This window comes from Austrofundulus limnaeus, unplaced genomic scaffold (assembly GCF_001266775.1).
Source record: "Austrofundulus limnaeus strain Quisiro unplaced genomic scaffold, Austrofundulus_limnaeus-1.0 Scaffold1334, whole genome shotgun sequence".
NCBI classification, from domain to species: Eukaryota; Metazoa; Chordata; class Actinopteri; order Cyprinodontiformes; family Rivulidae; genus Austrofundulus; species Austrofundulus limnaeus.
In genome coordinates this window covers 29,116-50,186 of record NW_013953736.1, presented here as the reverse complement: position 1 = coordinate 50,186, position 21,071 = coordinate 29,116, and the positions used below count along the sequence as shown (strand labels likewise).

At 38.9% G+C, this 21,071-nt stretch overlaps 1 protein-coding gene across 8 annotated transcripts in view; it reads left to right on the top strand.

Moving 5' to 3' along the window:
- celf6 (CUGBP Elav-like family member 6) overlaps positions 1-21,071 on the top strand; it is a gene marked incomplete at its 5' end in the record, with an annotated part of 43,974 nt that overhangs the window by 3,049 nt on the left and 19,854 nt on the right. For 3 of the 8 annotated variants that reach the window (XR_001312404.1, XM_014031845.1, XM_014031846.1), the window contains 6 exon segments: positions 1,827-1,906; positions 15,285-15,458; positions 16,344-16,491; positions 17,968-18,117; positions 18,927-18,989; positions 19,674-19,754. Coding sequence is in view for 7 of the 8 variants with exons in the window: in XM_014031845.1 (XP_013887299.1) it covers positions 1,827-1,906; positions 15,285-15,458; positions 16,344-16,491; positions 17,968-18,117; positions 18,927-18,989; positions 19,674-19,754 (696 nt within the window). 8 annotated transcript variants of the gene reach the window in all.

The window sequence follows — 21,071 nt, the reverse complement described above, 5'->3', positions numbered from 1 at the left end:
ATATATAAACTTATCACAAAATGTAAGAAAATTTGTGTTTGGTGGATTATTTACCTTGTTGTAACAATGCTACTTGGTAATACATCTTAAACCATTCAAAAGCCTGTTAAGTTAACTTTTAAATGGTGCCACATTTGTAAGCAACATGCATTTATGGGATGCGCAGTAGAGCTGAGAATGTGGGTTGTGTACATGAAAAAAAAAATCATATTTTCTCTGCCATTGACAAACAGACTATTTTGCTGTTGTTATTGCTACTTGTTTTGCACTTCTGGTACCCCCAGGTGCTGCCAATCAGGTGCCTGCTTTAAGATTTATTGCCAAGAAGAATTGTTACAACAAATAATGTAAAAATTTCAAATTGCCTTACATATATATATTTAAATGCTAATTCCAATTGTCCTATAGTCTGTGTTGCAAAGGTTAAACGTGTTTGTTTGAAAACACCCAGATGCAGTCAGACCAGTACACAGTGGGCTGATGCATTTCACTTGGACAAACAAAGACCTTTCCTGCCTCTTCCCTGGAGGGGCGTTCAAGTGAAGTAAAAGGGTGCTGGAGCGCTGTGACAGAATCAAAGGCTCCTTTGACTCGTCTGTTTGCCTCTGTGGATCTCCACAGCTCTGAGGGCATTTAACGGTGCAGAAAACACATGGCCTTTTCCACTCACTTGGATTTGACATGCAGCCATTTACAACTAACCACCATTTATTGTTTGACTTGAATGTAAACACAAAKCTTTGAATAAAAGTCCTTCAAGTCAGTCATTTAAATTTTGTCATGAAATGTAACTGTTTAACGTAAAAAGATGGCTCCTGATGAAGGACAGATTGCTGCCAGTGAAACAGTATCTCCTGAGTTTTAAGACTACACATGTTTTTGTTGCCTCAACTAAATTCTTGCAAATGGGTAATATTTTCAAAAAGGTACGAGCGTTTCATGAGAAAATGGTGACTAAATCCACTAGAGGCTTATCTGATTCTAAATCACTTGTGCTATTCAATTAATGAGGAGGTGGCAGAATTAATCTACAAGTTTGTTAATGAGATATCTCTTAACACATGAGCTACCTGAAGGCAAGTATAAGAATAGGACATAACAGAATACAGTGTGCAGTCTGTGACAACCATAAAGTTCAGAGAAATAGCTCATGTTTCATTTAATGGCTTGTGGGAAATGACCAGATTTCATGTTTTACTGCAATTCAAGTCACCAGATTTCACTTTACGATGGTCCTATATTAGTTTAGAGCCTGCCCTTACTTACACACTGTTTATTCATGTGCTCACAATATGTGTGCATCCAGTCTTTTACTGCACGTCATTATAAACGTGAATAATTTTTAATGCCATCTTTACAGTTGCTCCAGAGTATTTCAACCGAAGCCCACTCGCTTGCCTTGTGGCCAATACTATACTGACTTTAGATTTTATTTTTTTTGCAGTAACATAACAAATTTAACTGAATCTGACTGCCACATAAGAAATTATTACTCTGCTCATGTTCCCTATAACTCAGAATTATATGCAAGCACTAAATTGGTTAGAAGAGTAGATTAAAGTACCATGCTTTGCTTGCACATTGTGAGTGCAAATACATAAACAGCATCATTTTCACAAAAAAGTTGAGATCTTATTGTAAAAAAAAAAGATTTAATTTAGAAAGAGGCATGAAGAGGGTGCTCAAATTCCCTTTATAATATTCAGCCTGATTTAAGTTTTTTTTATCCAATAGTCAAGTCAGACACAATTCTGTACAATCAAATGTAAAGATTAACGTTTTCCTAAATGTATTTGCTGATTTGCTTYTCTTGTCTTTGTGTACAGGGTGTGCCTTTGTGAAGTTCTCTAGCCACGCAGAAGCACAAGCCGCCATCAACAGCTTGCACGGTGGACAAACTATGCCTGTAAGTAACACTAGACGGTAATTTATCACACTATATGGCCAGGGTTAGAAAGTTTTCCAAGCTGTGATGTTTGTTAGTTTGCTTGTCTCTGGTTTGCAAGATAGACTCAATTGGAGACTAAATCTGGTTGTCCTTTTGTGATATCCTGCTCTGTTTTGCACTGCAAAAAGGCATGCAATGATCCAAACCTCACTTTGAGTTCCCTTCTACATGCATATTTTTACAGCAGGTTGAATTTATGTTGTTGAAACGTAGAGTCCTTGTCTTCCCATGTTTATGACATTTCATATATCAGGGCTAAAAGCTCACAAAAGTGTAACAAACATGCAATACATACATCTATTTACTATCACCACAGTAGCTCAAACAACATCACAAACTGAGAATCACACAACTTCTCACACTGTGAGGTTGTAAACAAACAGTTCCCTCTGTCGACATCAGCTACCTTAAACTGCACAGCTGGAAACTCTTTATTTATGCCTTCACACAATATCTGCATCCTTCCCCTGCTATCCTAACATTATATTTTCCAGCTGAGATTATTTACATCATTGTGGTACTGACAGGATTATTGCATCTATTTTGTGCATGCCTACTATTGCTTTATGCTCTAGAAACAAACAAATAAGGAGCTGTTTTTTTACTTTTTTTCCCTGGTGTATGAGAACACCTTCAACACATAAGAATATTAATATTTAGTACTCTGCATTCTGTTTAGATTACCAATAACTCTAGTTTATTTAGCCTTAGCTCAGATTATGCATTGGTATATAGGTTTATAAGACAGTTTGACCCTCTGAAACATAAACATAGAAATTAAGACACAGTACTTGTAGTTTATGTGGTTTTATTACAAAAAAATACTAACTATTTACAAACCAAGGAATCAATTATTAATATGATGGTTCCAGTGGTTTGTGGGTATATGAGTAAGTGTTGAAATATTGTGAGGTCTAAAATATGGGTTTATGTTTTATATTACTGTGGATGAAGAGGAGTGAAACCTTAAACTGACTATCAAAAAGAAAAAAAAAAGTAGGTCCTCTGGATGGGTTCTTCTTTAGTGAAACGTTTTGTCTCTCCTCCAAGAGACCATCAGTCTGAAGAAGTCTCTTGGACGAGAAACGAAACATTTCACTAAAGAAGAACCCATCCAGAGGACCTACTTATTTTTTTTTCTTTTTGATTTTTTTTTTCTACCTGGATTACTGAGATGCATCAGGACAACTTAAACTGACTAACTCAAAGTAAATCAGGATTAAAGGTTTACTCAAAGTGATAAAGCAAAAATAAAAACGCTTTTGGATAACAGTTTTATCTATTAATAACCCAGAACAAATGTTAAATAATTTGGACACCAAACCATAATGACGATTCTGCAAGGATCTGGAGATCCGACCGTCAGGAGGTTCTTCCTACTAAAGTGTGTGGTCACTGACCAAGGCAGGAGGAGCTGAAGAGTGGACATTACACGTTCACAGGCTGGACACATAGAAGACCTTGAGGGCCTCGCTGCTTGCAGGAACAGTGGTCAGATCTTGGTACCTCGGGGCTCATGTATAGGTCTGACTGGCATCAGTTTTCCAGAAGTTCAAATCATTCAGTTTGTTGGACGTTGTTTTTGCAGATGGAGGAGAACATGCTGCCTGTTCTTACCAATCAAGTTGGAGACAGTTTCAGCTGTCTGGTTGCACCATCTTAGCAGGAAAAAGACTTTCAAAAGGAACACGTTTCTGGAGTATTTCTCAAATGAAGTAAAAATGAAAAGGTTTAAAATAGTTGTTAAATAAAAAAAAGTTCAGTCACTTTAGAAAGGTAAATCCCATGAAGTTTGAAGAATCTGCAGATGCAGCCTGCATCTGAGGTGTCGGTCAGGAGAGCCTCTTTCTGTTCAATATGATTCTGTTCCGTTCATAGTACTGAGAGCATTTCTTCTTTCCTTAGAGCATTTTGGGAGAGCTCATTGTCAGAACCAAACTCAAGACTTTCTGTTGAGACTTTAGACAAGACTCAGAGCAAGACTGGAAGATTGAGAGAGGAGCAAAGCTACAAGTGTTTTATGATGACAGAAAGACAGTTTTATGACTTGGTCCTGCAATGGAACCATGTTTAGATGAACTGACTAATGAGAGAGAGGCACATTTCTTTTCTGCTCTTTCTGAAAAAAAAAAAAAAAAATACCTGTTTTAACTTAAAAGAAACCAGAAGTGTAAACTTTAAAATCTAACTTTCTAATCTTCTTATCCACCAACAAGTTTGCAATGCTTCAAAGCAACTAATCAACATTGTCAAGACTTTGCTGAAACATGTTTTTAACAGAAAAAAAACACGTAAAGATTAGAATGAAGATTAAACAATAACTGGCTTTCCAATGTTGGAATAAAATAAGTTCAATGAGACATCATTGGCTATACTACGCTGTAGGTCTTAATGCGCAATTCTGATTTTTGGAAAAAACATCTGCTTTTTGGCATGAAAGTTCTCATTACATTTTAAATGTGACCTGCATTAGACTCCAATGTGAACGCTCCACGACTTTAATAAGACCCGCATGCACAGAAAAAGCCGATGTCTCATTCAGTCGGCTGCTTGTTTACAGAGTTAGCATGGATGCTACTTTTATCATGTTGAATCTGAAGTTGTTGTTCAATCCGAGCCGATTAAATAATTATCTGACGTGCTTGTTTAGTTTGGTGTTTATATCTGAACCTGCCTCTGTCCGGGATGCTCTGGTGAAGCATTTTATTTTTGGAACGAAGCAATGAGCTGGAAATAAAGAATCGACCAAGTAACTTTAGGATTGATGCAGTCCGCAACTGAGGCTGGATGTTATTATCATACTGTTATTTTGTTAACAAGGAGGTAACTCTAAAATGGTTTTGGAAAAATAAAATAAAATGAATGACACTGTTTAGTGAGCATATCCAAGCTAAAAGGGTTCTTTTTATGAATTTTGATATGTTAACATATGTTAATATTCTTACCATCTAATGTCACAAATTTGATATTTTCCATTTGTGTTATAATGTAAAAATTTTACATAGCAAAAAAAGGTTAAAAATTATAATTGATGTAATAAGTATTCATACTGAACATTAAGTAGTGTAGTCAGTCCCTAAAATGAGAGAGAAAAAAATGTATACATTTATAAAGTTAGCACAAAAAGTAAAAAAAAAAAGAGAAATGTGTTAGGTATATTTTTTTTGTTGTAACTTTGGGCCTCATGCAAGAACCGTTCGTACGCNCGTTCGTACGCACAGATTTGTTCTTAAGTTGTGCGTACGAGTGATTTAGGAGAATTTGTGGCATTCACCAATGTTTTCGTATTCTAAGATTTTCTTCCGATACGAACAAAATTCATGTGTGGTCCAGACCTGTCGTATATTTTACGAGCAGTCAGTCTGCTGTTATCCAGACTGATTTTCTTCACTAATAACTTTATATTTCATTAGTTTCAAGATATTTTGAGTTGAAAATAAATCACACCCTATAATTATGTTGACAAGAGGCTATTCTGTTTGGATTGGAATTAGATTTTTAAATGTAATAATTTAGATTAATGACAAAATTTGGTTAAATTAAAATAAATTGGTTTTTAATTTTGTTGTTTAGCACTACAATAATAATATGAAGTTAACTGAAGTTTTGAGACACTTTAAAATGCTTTTTCTCCAGAAATGCATCCAACATTTGCGCCAGGGTGTGGGGTGGTGTGGGGGTGCTGCGGTGCTCGACTGCCCCTCTGAATAAGTGGAACATATAACACAGTTGTTTACACTTGAATTATAAATATTTGACCAAAGAAAAACCGGAGCAGGACTACAGAGAGACATAAATATGATTTAGATTTTTATTTCTGTGACTACGACCCACGGGTGATACGACATTAACAGCACTCATTTCATTCCTCACCTTTAAAGCAGATCCTTTAATTCCACAGCTGACGCTGTTAAAAAATACTTTTTTTGTGGCTCTCCGAGAGCAGACATTCAATCTCCGAACCAGGTCTTCTTTTTTACTTTGTGATGTCATTTATGAATGGACACTTCCTGGTATGTGTGGCAGGAAACAYAGCCTTATATGGTGTTTTTTGGGGTGGTAATTATGCAAATCACCTGTCCCCGTGCACGAGCACCTGGATACACATTCATCAGTTTACGCTCCTCATTTTACACACTTTTCCTGAAGGTAGAAGAGTTTGTTGAATCTGATGTGACATGTTCGTAGGAACCCTTCCTACAAACAAAAGAAAGAGAAATTTAGGATAAGAATACGAACATGTTCTTGCATGAGGCCCAATGCTTCTTGGCAACATATCTTTTACAATTAGAAAGCCTGTAATTTCCCTTTTAAATGGCGCCACATTTAAAAAAAACATGCAGTTTATTGGACTAGCAGTAGAGCTGTGTGTTTTGCACATGCAAAATATGCACATTTTATTTGCCATTGAAAACTATACATACCGTAGTTGGAGCTTCACAGTAACACAAAAGGAAATGGTCAAGGAGTTTTTTTTTTAAATAAAAGAACTACATCTACTTGTTCCACATCACTTGCACTGCAGCCGTCAGCCATGCAGCTGTAATGTTTGTGAAGGAAATAAAGAACAAAAATGATTAGTTTCCTCAGCTTTATAACTTCTTGCATCTTTAATTTTGCATTCATAGGTCAGACCACATTGATGTTCGAAACTCCAACAATCGTAACTAATCAATGTAACGTTCTTTAGCTTGTGGGGCTGTGATCTTTCATCTTGACAACATCCGCCAGCACACATTCTCAAGCCTTGATTTCTRGTTACTGCTAAAGGTGTCTCTTGAAATACGTTTTGCCATGATAACACACTCAAGATGAAAAAAATAAATAAATAAAATACTTGTCAAGCTATTGTGGCAGGTAATTAACCTGACAGGCTATAAGCTGTTTAGASATTAACAACCCACACAGGCTGTCTAACCATCACAGAAACAGCTAAATATATTTCCAAAGAAGTCTCAGCTGCATATTCTAAGAACTTTTTTTCCGTAATTCTCAACAATAAAATGAGGATTAAGAACGGCTGAGTAGTTTGTAACTAGAAGAGACCAGGTAAAAGGCTTCACAAAAACCAAAGCTTTTTTCAGCTACATGAGAGACGTGTCCTGGAAACATCTCATCAAAGGCAAATTATTACCAGTGACAGCATGGCCCCTGTCATGGGACTACTTTTTGTTAAGAAATATTAAACATTTAAAACACTTAAAAATACTTATCAGGGGAGGCTTCATTACTGAGAGACTGGAGGGATGGTTAACAAGTAAGTCAATAATATTGAAAAGCACCCTAGAGTTAACATGGATCTTCAAAATGAGGTTGTATTAATAAGCTGCTTTTGCTTYCTCAACTGCTTCTTGACATTTCTGCATTGGGTTCTTTATAATATTATGGGTGACTTGCAATTTGTCAGCATTCAAATGATTTTTTAGTTTCCTGACATGTATTAATCAATGTCTGAGTATTATCTGTGGCGTACCAGGGTATTTATTCTGATAAATTGAAGACTAATAGTTTAATGTCAACACAGGTTATATTGCTTCTAAATTAATGTGGAATYTTCTGGAACCAAGTCATGCACTTTTGAAACATAGAATAGGTAGTGACTGCAGGTGTACACAGCAAAAATGAAAATAGGAACGACTGTGTGTWAATGTAGTTTCATAAACATTAGTTGTGAGATGCATAAAACACCATAGTGTCTTTATTTAGCTRTAGATTTGACTCTTAATGATGCGGTTATGCTATTGTTTCCTCTAAAYAAGGTCACCAAAAACCCTCAAGTAAAATAAGAAAAAAACAAAAAAACAAAAAGTAGTTTACTAAGCATTTCACGCTGCAAGTTGTGTACTATAGCGCTGCACACACACACAGGAGCGCACTCTTTTTATTTATTTTTTTTTTCTGGCAGGCATCTGCACTTTCACACTTTTCACTGATGTTCCGCAATAAATATTTACGGATGCTTCCTGGCAGTGAGACGGTGTCCTGGAATCCAGATGTACTGTAATTTACACATCTTTTTGAAGCTGCCTCACTTTGCATTACGTTGAAGTAATAAGAGAGACATTTAAGTGGTAGAGCTGGTTCACTTTGTGTGAGCAAACTGTGTGTGCAGCAGGCACAACATTTACTTTGGCAGGCAAATCAATGGACCAATAAAGCAAAATAATGTTGCACATAAATCATACACAATTGTGCTAAAATTGAAGTTTATACAAAAGGTTAGCAACCCTTTACATGACCTTGTTGACTCAAAGACTTGCGTTTGTTTTATTTTAAGCAAATCTTAATGAATAATATGATGCTGCATTTTGGTGTCTAAATAATGTGTAACCAAAAGTAACGGGACTTTTTTTTTAAATTTTGAAGATGGTTAACTATTTTTTCTGAGATTTCTCTCCCTCCCCTCCATTCCGAGGGTAATTAGGGATTTTGTTGGTCTGATCCACGTGTAAGAAGCACAGTGCAAGATGGAGAAAACCAACGAAAATTATACTGCCCAAGGAGGGGGAGGAGAATGGCTTGCATGTAAATTTGACTCAAAAATAAATAAATAAATAAATAAATAAACAAATAAATAAATAAATAAATAAACACCAACAGCTTACTAAAACTGACAGGTTTTAGTAAGGGCACAGGCGAAGTTCAAAAGTAGCAAAAGGTTTTAATGATAACTCAAAAATGCTGACAAAGCAGCTCAAAGACCTCTCAGTCCTTATAAAAATACAAGGAAGGCACGAGGAAGACTGAACATCGACAAAACAATGATCCGACAATGACTGAAGACGGGACACAGAATATAAAGGAGAACTAATGRGAGACAATGGGAAACACCTGAGGAGACACAAGAGGAAACAGGTGAGTGTGGGCAGGGCTGGAGCTCAAGACAGCAGGGAAGAGAAAACACAGGGGAACAGAAAAACACTAGAAAATGAAGGCAAAAACACAGATCATGACAAAAACTATGCATTTTTCAGTTTTCAGTTAAGGAAATTCCTCAGATGAGAAATGAAACATCTTTGAAATTCAAAAAGAACTCGTGCCTTTGGTTGAAGTTAATAGGATTACCATGACCTGGGGTGATTGATGACCTTCACCAGTATATCACTTTGTGTAGATCGCCTTGTCTTGTAGCTCAGGCACAGTTTTTTAAAGTTGTGTAACTGAGCCACCTGAGGTCTTCTGCTGATGAACTGTTCAAGACAACATATGGAGCCTCAGAGACACCCAAGGCAGATCGAAAAGGCAGCCAAAAGTTCATTAGTAACCTACAAGCACATGATCCATAGCTCTCTCCGTCTATCCTTGCACCTGTTATTTTCATCTCCTCAAATTCAACTTTCTATCAGCTTAATAGGCAAGGTGGCCATTAGTACCCAGCAAAAGCTTTGGTCTCAATGGGGGATGCAGTTAATTTGGATAATATCGCTGCCACATGTCGTCAGCGGCAGACTAACAGGAGGCAGGCTTCAGAGAGTGGGCTGCTCCGCGTACTGCCTGCTGCCAGCTGTGAGGTCTGAATGAACCTTGAACAGAGAGTTGTCTCTCACTCTGCCACTCGTTCCATCRCAGTGCTTTCTAAACAACATTGTTACCTAGCTCACACACATTCACACATATATACTAAAAATTATGCCCGTCACCAAAGTACACAAGCTCACAATGAACCACTTTAATGAAGCTTAAGGGCAAAGGGTTGTCACCACAGGGCGTGTGCTGACAGGGTCATAGCTTCAATTGAAGTTTATTGCCTGTGCTTCCAATATTAACTTAAAAGGTGATTGAGCTCAGAGCAGGGACTTTGACCAGTTCAGCTGTTAAATTACTGTAAGGCTGCAGAGACACAGGTGGCAAACTTCAAATGGCAAAGCCAGGGCCAGTCACACAACACCCAGCAAATTGCAGACGTTGTCATCTTTAGTGTCACGGTGTGGCTGGCAGGGCACAGGAAGTTCTCCTAGTGTTGGCGGCAGAAAATAGTGTGATGTTACAGTTGTGCGTTAATGAGAGAAAAGAACAAGTCAGAGAAAACTGAAAATTCAAAACCTTTTATCAAACAGCTAAGAAAGCATCTTCAAGCCATTTTTTCCATACCATGTAAACATGCAATTTAAATTGAATATTTRCTCAGTGAAAATGCTCTTAAGAGTGTTCTTATGCATATTTTTAGTTCCATTCTAGTTACTGCACRGTTGTGGTTATAGACAAAGGAAGTGAAGCCAGAACAAGTCAGAATCCTCCTCTAGTAACAAGATACGGATCCCATGAGACTTGTTGCAATACAGCAGGGCACAGAGAGTTCAATATGAGGTCCATAGGGGGTTCATGCAATTACTAAATAAACATTTTCTGGTGTTTTATTTTTTTAAATTTATTTATTCATTCTTTTTATGCATCCTCAGTTTATAACTACATTTTCTGAGATCAGTAAAATAAGCAGAGACAACTGTTGAAATGGAGTTGTTATATGATAAATGAGTGAAGCTTATGTTTTGTAGGATTTAATTCACTTCTTTTCTCTCTCTCTCTCATGAATTATAGCTTTCCATTTATCGACCATGTATTCTTGTGAGTCATGTGAAGGACAGAACATTTGGGTCTGTTTACCTTTTGGCGGATACTCCACAAGAGTGTCTTTTTGTTGCAATAAGGCAGAGATAAAAGCATTATGCCATTTCATTGCTGGAGTTGAGTTCTAATCCCTCAATTACCATTGTGCGTTTTTCCATCTGCACATTTTGAGCCCTTTACAAAATCCAATAAGGGAGATTTTCACAAGTCAAGTGTGTTGTTTGAAAAATTAGATTAGTTTTTGAACCTGTGACAAATTCCTTATTTGAACCTGTCAAAAGTGATGGCTCCCTGTTGGCCCTTATCAAATTTGGAGAATTCATTTTCTCTCCAGGTATAGGAGTCATGCTGGGCAAGGTTATTATTTTGTTTGTTTGTCAGCTTGTGATTTTCTGCAGCCAGGGAGGAGTAACTGCTTTGCATCCAGAACTCATTGTTTGCCTCCACCTATTTCTTCATTACTCGGCCACATACTCATATTTTTAAATGTGGATTTAGACTTTTGATCTGTTAGATAAATCTTTTTGGCCTCATTAGACCTTCAGTCTGGTCTGAAGGGATCTTCACAACAATAGACAACTGCTATTCAAAGTGATGTACCATGAGTGACAGAACTGACAATACCTGCAGAGCTGACACTAGTTTAACTTTTTTTCCCCAAAACCATCCATTGCAGACATTTGGGTGCAAGTATTTTCTTGTCTTCAAATCAACTTGAGTCATGATGCAATCACAACAGTTATGCTTTTGCAGTAACAATACTCATAATGAATTCTTCATGAGACAATAAAATAATTTGAAGCTACACAAAAACACAAATCAGAAAAAAAGAGGGATTTTAAATGCCAGGCCTTTGTGCTGTGGGCAGCGTTTAGCAACAACTCTGGAAGAACATGTTTGCTCAGTGCCAACCTAATTAAATCCAACAGTCCAGTCCCTTCAGCTGCAGCAAAAAGTTTGGAAAATATAGGGGGRAAAAAAAGGTCAGGAGGTGTAAGGAAATGAAATTAAAATGGGAAAAATGGTGCTGTTAACACTGCCATATCCAAGTATTGATTTAACTAATTAAAATGGCACTAAAGRAGAAGCAGCAGATGGGTCTCCTCTGGCCTGAGGTGGGGTTCTGGCTGGCTCTGATAGGTTCCCATCTGAGACACACCAACCCTGGGGTCTATGCTGCTGCTTTCTATCTCTACATATGTTTGTTCGTAGTTACCTAAAGCCAAAACATTTCCTCATTTTTGTTAATAGGCTGTTTTTGAAACACACAATCATGGGTTACTGGAAAAAAAAAAACACTCTTACCAATACGTTTGTCTTGTGCGGAATTGTCAATTTCACACATGCAATATCAGATTCAGAAAGCAGGAAAAGTGACACTTTAGAAAATTTCATGAAAATAATAATTGATTTGTTAAACATGGTTATCATAGCAGCTATAAGTTTAGTTTTAGTATTCTCAATGGAGGAAAGAAAACAAAGACAAATTGTTATTTTTTGGTGAATTTTATTTTCAATAGCTTCACTGAATAAACAGCAGTTTCAACTTCCTTACAACTTTTTTTAAGAATATGCTGCACAAGAAAATAGGTGTATGCATCATCAATCACTTCAGTCAGCTTCTTTCTGTCCATGAGTCCCCTGCAGTTCTCTGACATTTTTAATTTCTACACATCAAGAAAATATGGAAATTTCAATCAAAGCCAGAATTTGCACTGACCCTGTCAGGATGAAGCATTTTGTGAATCCAAGTTGTGATTATGGAGTCTTTCTCTCTGTGTCTTTCGCCTTTATGATCTTACTAATCATATCCTGACTGCCCCCTGGTTGTTTCTGTCCTTCTGTCCTAGTGGTACTCCATGCTTTTTCCCAGCATGCACTGCCTTTAATTAAATAGAAGCCTTGTCCTCTTGACAGTGTCTGTGTCTGCTTTCTGTGCCTGGCAGCCTCCTCATCCTCGCTTGTTCTTTCTGCTTCTGTCTTTCACTCACACAGACAATCTCCCTCTCTCTGTCTCTTTGTCTGGATGTCACATGAGGAACTGATTCTGGTCTCTGTCTTTCAAATGATTTAATTGGATGCAAACTCGGAGCACGGACATCAATACGGAACTACAGTATATCTGCCATAAGGAGGAGCCATTAGTCAATACTTTGCCCTCCACATGCCGAAGGCTTTTGTCAGACCTAATTACCCAGTGTTATATTCAGTGGAGCTTTACCATTGGGGGGACTGGCACTCCTGTGGGATCTGGTTAGGATCACAGTTCACTCCCAATGTATACAGTGGAGCTGGAAAGTTCACAAAAACAAAGAACGCTCACAATTCTTGTCCATTTACTGCTGACAGCTAAATGACTGCAGCCATGAGAGGTGCATACTTAATTCTATTGCCTGCTTCAGTTTAGAAATATAAGGTCCCAAAGCTGAGCTCTAAAGTATACAGGTCATCTAATGGCTGAAATGAAACAACCGATCATCACTGCTTCTCGTTTGAAGTGACGCAGAAAGTTTACACTCATTTATTTATTGATTCATTTTTCATTCCTGCCTAGCCTCGTTCAGGGCTGGAGTGATGGGGACTGTCATCTACCAAAACACACAAGTTGTTGTGCTATAAACAGATTATGTAATTATGCAACCATTATTTTGTTGTAGGTTGTAGGTCATTTCCCACGAGATATGTGCAAATTGCAAAGTTGTGAGGAAGCTATTTTTAACCACACAATAAAACATGAAGTTGCAATGCATACATTTGTTTTTATTTGTTCTATATTTAGAATATGGTCAGATTAGAAGTGTTTACTGTACTGAAATTGTACTAGGTGGAGAAAATATATTTAAATAGCATAAGCAAACATAAAATGCAGCTGGTTAAAAAAATGGACATTWGTTCGTACTGTTGAGCCTGTTTGGTAGACATGACTTGTGCAATTTTCAAGTCAAGTAAGTCAAGTCAAGTCAAGTCATCTTTGTTTACATTTACAACTAATACAAAGACAAAACAGAATGCGAGGTCAAGAACAATAAAAAAATATGGTAAACTATAAAACAAAACTGTAGTGGAAGAGTGGGAAAGTCAGCTCTCATGCTGGATTAAAGGCATTTGAAAACAAATGTGTTAAGATTACATTTAAAAACACAAAGAGTTGAAGCCTGTCTGATATGAAGGGGCACCTGGTTCCACAGTTTAGTAGCCACAACTGAAAAGGCTCAGTCACCTCTGAGGACCAGCCTGGATAGCAAGACCACCAAAAGCAAAAGATCATTTGAACTGAGAAAGAAATAACAAAAAAAGAACGGCATCCAKTTGAGCCAGGTTGTAGACCCAGTAAACAGCTTCATTTAGAAAATATTTGAAATAGTTTGTAGTGTTGCTAGTTTTATACAAATTATCTAGGGCAAGAAATTTTACCATTTAGTCAAATAACTGTAATAACAACTTAAATAACCGGGAGTCTGGGGTACCAGGCCCATTAATACAGTCTGTTAGGTCCCTGTATGACCGGTGCCAGAGCTTGGTCCGCATTGCCGGTAGTAAGTCAGACTTGTTTCCGGTGAGAGATGGACTCCGCCAAGGTTGCCCTTTGTCACAGATTCTGTTCATAACTTTTATGGTCAGAATTTCTAGGCACAGCCAAGGTGTTGAAGGGATCCTTTTTGGTGACCTTAGGATCACATCTCTGCTTTTTGTGGATGATGTGGTCCTATTGGCTTCATCAGATCGTGATCTCCAGCTCTCACTGGAGCAGTTCACAGCAGAGTGTGAAGCGACCAGGATGAGGATCAGTGCCTCCAAATCCGAGAACATGGTCTTGAGCTGGAAACTGGTAGGGTGCCTTCTATGGGTCGGGGAGGAGGTCCTGCCCCAAGTGGAGGAGTTTAAGTATCTGGGGGTTTTGTTCACAAATGAGGGAAGAATGGAGCGGGAGATCGACAGGCAGATTGGTGCTGCATCTGCAGTTATGCGGGCGCTGTGCCGGTCTGTCGTGATGAAGCGGGAGCTGAACCAGAAGGCAAAGCTCTTGGTTTACTGGTCGGTCTGTTCAACCCTCATCTTTGGTCACGAGCTTTGGGTAGTGACCGAAAGAACGAGATCGTGGACACAAGCGGCCAAAATGAATTTCCTCCGCAGGGTGTCTGGGCTCTCCCTTAGAGATAGTGTGAGAAGCTCAGTCATCCAGGAGGGACTCRGAGTAGAGCTGCTGMTCCTCCACGTCGAGAGGAGCCAGTTAAGGTGGCTCAGGCATCTGGTCAGGATGCCTCCTGGACGCCTCCCGGGTGAGGTGTTCCGAGCATGTCCCAATGGGAGGAGGCCCAGAGGAAGACCCAGGACACGCTGGAGGAACTATGTTTCTCGGCTGGCCAGGGAATGCCATAGGATTCCCCCGAATGAGATGGGCCATTTGGCTGGGGAGAGGGAAGTCTGGGTCTCTCTGCTTAGGTTGTTGGCCCACAACCCAACCCCGGATAAGCAGAATAAAACGGACGGACGGATGGAGTTAAATAACTGAAGCAGTGGGTATAATTTGGATAATGTGCATTCGTTGCAGAAGCTGTTGTGCTTTCATTCTGCAGACACTTCTTCACTTTTCTGTTACTCAAAACAAAAACAGAAAAAATGAATCTGTTTCTTTAAAATTTCTAGTCTAAAGACCAACTTGTAAATCTAGTCATATTTTAAAACAGAACTGAACTGAACATGTGTTTTACATATGCATGCAAGTTCCAGATTTCCCTAACCTTGTAAACTATATGTGTCCCTGTAGGGTGCCTCATCCAGCCTGGTGGTCAAATTTGCAGACACCGATAAGGAACGCACTCTGCGCAGAATGCACCAGATGGCAGGCCAGCTCGGCATCTTCAGTCCCATGACCATCCAGTTTGGGGCCTATGGCGCCTACTCTCACGCTGTAAGTCTCAGCCCGGCGGGAGAGGAGACGGTGAGCTTTAAAGAAAAAGAAAACCTGTTGTGATTTAAGGTTTGAACTTGCTCTGTCTGCTATTGGGCATGCAGCACCTCCCCAAAAAAATGACTTTCAATACAGCTTAACAAAAATAGCTCTTTAATAATGTTGATATGTTAACATTAATAATAACAAATCTGTGCCTTATTGATTTATTGTTAATCATTAGAAGCCTTTTCCCCCCACTTTCATAGGGGAGCTGCCTTTTGTGTATTAGTGATACTTCATATAGAATTTCCTTTATACTGTTTATTTCAACATTTACTGACCGGTACCAAATTTAAACTTTTAACCCAGGCCTGTTGCTTTTCTATAATATTTGTGTATGACTTTTTTTAAAAACACAAAATAGATGTACAGTATTACCAAGCACACACCCGTTCACCCTTTATGCCCTTTTCTGTCAGCCCACCCTTCCTCTGTTTTGTATTCGCACATGAAAGTCACAGCCTGAGTTAGGAGTTGGTGAGATTTTACACTCACACAACAGCTAACAACTCACCCTGACAGGTGAGAATTGCCTACTTGCACATAAACTCTGCCACTGCAGTCTCCCTTTTTTCCTCTCATATATACATATACAGCTCATATATGTACACACAGACTTCACTTATCTCACTGTGTTGCCTTTATCTCGTATCGCTATAATGAGCACCATGCGAGATGAGTCTTGTAGTAGCTGCACAGCTTCAGGGCAATACAGACCATACTGTTCAAAAGTAAAACATAGGCTAAGCAAAGAGATGTGAGAGTAAGCATGCACGGATCCTGCGGCTATTTCACCCGTATTTTATTTTTCTGTCTTTTTTTTTCATCCCTCCTGCCGCCCATCTTTTTCCCTACTGCTMTTTAATCCTACAGCAGATGATGCAACAGCAAGCAGCCCTGATGGCAGCAACACAAGGGTCCTACCTGAACCCYATGGCAGCCATTGCTGCCGCACAAATGCAGCAAATGGCAGCTTTCAATGTCAATGGTCTGGTGGCGACTCCTATGACACCGTCCTCAGGTATGTACTCACACGGCTACAAGCTTGAGCTACAGCTGATACCAAATGCATGGGGTGTTTTACTMTTTCTGGCAGCTGCTGGGAACATTTATTATTAGGCAAAATCACAGAAGCTGTAAAAATACATTCATTCAAGACTTTTTGCTGTTGCKCCCATAATTCTTTTTTAAGATGCAGGCTCCATTTGTTCTGTGTAAAAGCAGGCACTGCCAGTGCTGAATAAAAGGAAGCAGAACTTTGTACTAAGAGAGGCTCCGTAAGAAAATATGTAAGGCAAACATGTACGCTCATTGGTAGCTACCTTATAGTTTCTATCTGTTTCTCACACATTACCTCTTTTCATTCCTCCTCTGTCTGTCACTTTCTTTCTCTGTGACTGACGGTGTGAGTTTTCTGGGAACACAGCCAATCCAATAACTTTGGATGCAAAGTCCTTGGCTTATACAATATAATAGCAAAGATTTGTGTGAGATAATCCTAGACCCCAGTCTGAACTATCTTTTTGGCCCTTGTCATGAGGAGCTTTGATGGCTTGACACTAAGTAGGCAGGCTGCCTGAAGGCAAGGCCATCGCAAATGTATTATATAAAGTGGCTTGACGCTGTACCTGGCATTTGTAATCCACAAGGCCTACATATTCTTGCTAATACCTATCAAACATAATCCTACATGACTTAAATGCCCTTCACCTGGATAAGAAAAATAATAAAATCCATCAGCACAAAAGGCCACTGGCAAGGTGACAGACTTAGAATATACCACAAGATACTAAGAAGAGGAAAAGAAAAAAAAACACATTCAGTGTAATACACATTATGGTACATTGTTACATGCATGTATCACAAATAGGAAAAAAATACCTATAAAAATAAAAAGTCAGAAAATTGTTCTGATAATAAAGGCTGAACATTATCTATGTATATATGGATTCATGGAGATATGACTGCAATGATGTGGCTTAGACTGGAACAAAAKCAAGACATGTTTTAGGTGTTCTGGTGCAGTTCAATACTACAAATTATAGAAGTAGGTCAGTGATTTTTCACTTGCTCTACTTTCAGTATGGATGTTACCATATTGGACTCTCTTCCAAACTGTTCAACTAGACCAGACTAAATAGATTTCTAGTCAAAATAGAGTGTACACACTTTGGGAGTCATAATTTACACATTTCTACAGATTTGCTGTATGCTATAGAGTAGTAGGACGCAATGCAATGCAAAACAATATATAACCATACTATATAACACAATGAAATCCATTGTCATATGACATAATGCAATATACTCGGTTCCCTTGAGAAAGATAAAAATAACATGGATACGCTCACAAATCTATGCATAAATGATTGCAGCAATCTTACACAAGGAAGTGCAATTTCTTATACAGCTGCAGAAAGATGCAAATAAGTTTGAGTTTGTAGCATGTGGAGCCTGTAACTTGCACTTTCCATAAAAACTCAGCATCTATTTGCAGGCACCAGCACACCTCCAGGCATTTCTGCCACAGCCGTGCCCAGCATAGCCACCCCTATTGGGGTCAATGGATTCAGTGCCCTCCCACCTCAAACCAATGGCCAGCCCACATCTGAGCCCATCTACACCAATGGAATTCATCCTTACCCAGGTGAGACATTCCACATTTACATAAAATGAACAGGAAATGTTTTCGCAACACCCAGTGTCAATCTGTTGCTTTGGCACTGGCAATGCTGGCTGCTTGCACTGACAACCTATGAATGTTTGAATGCGGAACTTGATCTGAATAAAAACATCACCTAATTGCCACAAACCAAGAGACGCGTGTTGGTAGTGACAAATTAAATGATATAATTCAAAAAGGTTTAAGAGTTGACAAGAGCCCTTTTAATTTACCACTTTGATGACATTTTTTGTTTCATTTGAGCAAAAGTGTTTTGAGCTTCAGGCTGAGTCAGTTGTGTCTTTGGCAGACTTTTGAGAAGCCTGCCTGAGTATCATGATGAATCCATCAGTTCATCCATCAGTCAATTATGGCTAATCTGATGTGTCTCAGGCTGTCCTCAGCTTCTTAATGTTGTCTGGGACTGATTCCTGAAGAACTGACATACACTCACTCCCTAGCTCTGCATTATACAAAGACAGCTGCAATCATAATGAACTACAAAGTGGTTTGTTTGGCACAATTTTAATATTTGATGCAAACATCTGGGACGAACAGGCATTTTGAAGAACTCAAAGATATGACAACCCAAATGTCTCCCACTCCCTGTGTGATCTTTCCTCCTGATGGATTACCACAATTATACCAATGTCTGTCATGCTGTCGAACGTGAGCTCGACATCTGTGTCTATGTCTGCCTTGGCCACTGTCCTCCCATTTTTTAAAATCTCTTCTGCTTCCATCTACTTTGACGTCACCCTTCTTTCTCTGTCTCTCTTTTCATCTCTCTGCAGCACAGAGTCCAACGGTGACCGACCCTCTCCAACAGGCTTATGCTGGCGTCCAGCACTACGCAGGTGATCCGTCTCTCCCACCTCCTCTGCTCTCCCTCACTTTCTCCATCTGTCCCTTTGCTTCTTCCATCTCCCCTATTTTGGTTTGTCACATCAGTAAGAATTATGACAGGTAGAGATGGCCAGATGACCAACCAATTTCCTCCTTGATTAGTCTGCTGTACATTGGAATTGCAAAAAAGTTTTTGGTTGACTTGAATTTGCAGTCACACACACACACATACACACACACACACACACACGCACGCACGCACGCACGCACGCACGCATGCACACACGCACACACACACACACACACACACACACACACACATGCACACACACATAAAAACTTTGATTCTAAAAGTACACCAGGAGTTAAAGATTTTAATATGTCATAGCCTTCCACATGAGCGATGACACAGACCATTGCTTTGTGTCTGACATCAGCTCTCATTAACATGGTGTGAATCTCCCTTTCTTTCTTTTTATGTCTGCTTAGCTGAACTCAATCCCCCCCACCCCCACCATTCTCTTTGTGTAGTGATCCACCAGCCAAATGAGCCCTGGTTCCCAGTCATAATGCAATTTATTTATGCAATGTCTAGAGGACGCAAATGAACAATGGAATAATGATTTGAGTTTTGTTGTGTCAAATATGAAAATGGAGATGTGAAAAATTCCACACTGGTTCTCCCTTTGCAACAGCAGCCTACCCCGCCGCCTATGCGCCAATCAGCCAAGCGTTCCCCCAGCAACCAACCATCATTCCCCAGCAACAGAGGGAAGGTAAGAGCGAGCAAGCGCGCCCACCCAAGATAAAAGGTGATAATTGCCATGTTCCATTCTAATGTAGCTTCACTGCTTTGAATTAGCGAAGGGAGGGGTGGGGGTGGGGGGTAGCTGGCTGGGGAAAATGTGAGAAAAAGGCTCCCCATTTAAAGAGGAGAACATTAGCACTGAGATGGAAAGTTAGTCTGTCATTATTCAAAAACTGCACTAATTCAAACTCACAGCGTTGGACTGCTTAATCAGTCCATTACAATGTGTTTAAGTGGTTATAAATATTCATCAGATTAATTAGTTGCATAYATAATCATTTATTACCATTCTTGGTGTAGTGTTCATTCTTATGCCACGGCATAAGATGTAATAAAGCATAGGATATACTCTGATGGTAAATCACTCTTTTGAACACCATTCCTCAGTCTCCATTATTCATCTGCATGATTATATGAGACAGAATTGAGTGGCATGAATATTCATTATATGAACTTGAAAATGAGTGTTTTCTGCATGGCTTGGAAGAAAAGTTAGTTTATGTTTAAATTTTGGTGCATGCTAAGTGGATTTTCAAGTCTCATCCAAATACAGTACATATACAGCTTGTTCATTGTACATAACATACTGTAACTATTTTATCCATGTAGGAGAGATAAATAACAATATTTATTATAGTTTATTTTTATATGTAAGTACGAACAAGAAAGGCACATACTAACAGTCACACACAGGGAGCTATTCTTGGCCTGTCTGAGTTCTGGTCTCTGTTGGTTTTGGCTGTTGTCCCAGCCTGTCTAAGTCCACTGTCACAGTTTGCAGTCCAGCCATTTACCAAGATACATCTAAACCTACACAGGGACAGTCAAGCCTCAGCTTCAGCTGTGCCCAGAAAAGCTAACGGTTTCAAAAATACATGGCATTAGTCTGTGCCTGTGTCAACAAAGAAAATCCTCTCAAATCCGAAACCATGACTTTAACCACACAAATCATCTTTGTACACTTTGAGAAAATGTGCCCTTCATACTTCAGCAGCACATCTTTGGAAGTGTGATGCTCCATATTATAAGTTAGTGACACATACACAGTGAAAAAAAAAAAAAACATACAAAACTGTCTCTCACACATACAAATAAAAATGAATTGCTTATATAAAGTTCTCTGCAAATGTCTTGAAGTCATTTCTTTTCTTTTTTTTTCTATTTTGCTTCCAAGTTGCCAGAGTTTTTGTAATCTTTTAATGTGGTCTCTGGCAATAGTCTTTGTCAAAGTTTCTCTTTGGGCTTTGGCTTTTTTTAAAGTACCAGTATCAGCAGTATATAATTC